The sequence below is a fragment of the Muscardinus avellanarius genome (genome assembly GCF_963383645.1).
Source record: "Muscardinus avellanarius genome assembly, chromosome: 1".
Taxonomy (NCBI): Eukaryota; Metazoa; Chordata; class Mammalia; order Rodentia; family Gliridae; genus Muscardinus; species Muscardinus avellanarius.
In genome coordinates this window covers 117,755,499-117,757,640 of record NC_137786.1, presented here as the reverse complement: position 1 = coordinate 117,757,640, position 2,142 = coordinate 117,755,499, and the positions used below count along the sequence as shown (strand labels likewise).

Sequence of the window (2,142 nt, the reverse complement as noted above, 5' to 3'; positions counted from 1 at the left end):
GTTCTATTCAGACACATTGATTTTCTAGTATACGAGAAATAGTTGGTATTCCAGAGGGAAAATAGTTTGCATACAAGAAACCAAAGTATTTAAATCATCTTCTTAAACCATGCATTCACAAAACCGTTCACTCCAAATATTTCACCATGAAGTCGAGGTCAAGAGAAAAAAAAGAGAGAGAGAGAGAGAGAGAGAGAGAGAGAGAGAGAGAGAGAGAGAGGCAGGAACAAAAAAGACATCTATTATGTTTTAGTCTTGCAGCATTAATATCAAGATAATAGTCCTGTGGGATCCTGGGCGGCTGGAGTGGCGCGGAGACTGGGGAGGTGGGCGGCAGCAGCATGGCGGGCAGCAGCGAGCCGGGCCACCTACCTCTTCTCGGAGACCGCCTGTGCAGAGGCTGCGGACCCTCTAGTCCCCGTGTGTTAGTTATGAGGCGCCGCGTGTCTCACCGGCTCTCCTGCTTGTCGTAGCCACTGCCAGTCCAAGGGTCAGGCTGGCTGGGAGCTCTCATCCCACCCCAGCCCCAGCCACAGCCCGTGGGTCCCACCATGGAGGACAAGAAGCTGGAGTTCCCCTCCCTCCCGCCATGCAAGGAAGACGCCGAGGAGTGGACTTACCCAATGAGGTCAGAGATGCAGGAAATATTACCTGGATTGTTCTTAGGCCCATATTCTTCTGCTATGAAAAGCAATCTACCTATACTACAGAAACATGGAATAACCCATATAATTTGTATACGAGAAAATATTGAAGCAAACTTTATTAAACCAAACTTTCAACAATTATTTAGGTATTTAGTCTTGGATATTGCAGATAATCCAGTTGAAAATATAATACATTTTTTTCCTATGACTAAAGAATTTATTGATGGGAGCTTACAAACTGGAGGAAAAGTTCTTGTCCATGGAAATGCAGGGATCTCCAGAAGTGCTGTCTTTGTTATTGCATACATTATGGAAACATTGGGAATGAAGTACAGAGATGCTTTTGCTTATATCCAAGAAAGAAGATTTTGTATTAATCCAAATGCTGGATTTGTCCATCAACTTCAGATACATTTTCTGAATATGACCCTATGATTGAATATTACTGTTTGAACTGGTATCAGTATCTTCTCTAATAGGCAGCTTGAAGAGAACACATGAAGAGGAGGATGATTTTGGAAACATACAAGTGGCCACTGCACAGAATGGCTAACTCAAGGAACATTACGGAGGGTGTGGATTTTTGTTCGAAAAGGAGAAAATACTAGCGATAATAATAATAATGTAAAATGGTAAAAACAGAAGTAGTTTCTTTTCAATTGTATGTTGCTTCCAGACATGTCTCTCCACAACTTATTGAGCAACATTTTAAGAAGATGTTGAAAAAAAAAAAAAAAGATGTTGGACTTCTGTAATAGATGGCACTGATGGTTTTAGTCTTTAAAAAAAAAAACACTTTACAGTTTATAAACCAAGAAATTTGGACTTGCAAAGAGGTATTATTGCAATAATGCACTTTTCATACTTGAAATTTATTTGTATGATATAAAGTTATTACTTTAGACAAAATGCAAGTTATGGGGGATTTGTTTATAAATGTTGGGTAATTTATAACAAAAGAATTTCCTCTAAGGTTTGCTAAAAGTTCATTTTATGTTCTATATATTACATTTTTTAAATAATTTTACATTTCAATTTTATGATGGCACCTTTTACAGAAACATTAAAATGCAGGAATCTGCCACATTTTTATTAAAATTCAGCAACTTAATTACTATTTTATTTTTTAACTTCTTGATCCCATGTTAAAAATCTTTAAACCATGAGGTTAACCAACAATTATCCATACTTTAATAATCCAGTTAATGCTTCTTTTCTAATTACCTTACTAATTTGTTTATTCTGTAGAGAAAAAAGCAAATATTCTTTACTTTATAGTACCAGATGCTCAAAAACAGGGATAGTGTTGGATTTCAAGTAACTTTCCATTGTGATTTTTTTAAAGCCAAATATTGTATTTCTCCTTTTCAGAGTTGTCTAGTCCTTTTTGTCTTTGTCCACAAGTTTTAAGTAAAATATAATAAACCAAAAAAAGATAATAGTTATGAAATTTAGCTGCTGGCTGAGAAAAAGCATTTGTGTGTGTGTGTGTGTG

The 2,142-nt window shown here is 36.7% G+C and overlaps 1 protein-coding gene across 1 annotated transcript; it reads left to right on the top strand.

Moving 5' to 3' along the window:
- Window positions 1-551: 551 nt before the first annotated feature.
- Window positions 552-1,200, top strand: LOC308264356 (serine/threonine/tyrosine-interacting protein-like; the record flags this gene model as incomplete). The annotated part of the gene is given in 3 exon segments (XM_080697558.1): window positions 552-1,059; window positions 1,062-1,082; window positions 1,085-1,200. Coding segments are annotated over 3 exon segments (645 nt in total).
- Window positions 1,201-2,142: the final 942 nt, after the last annotated feature.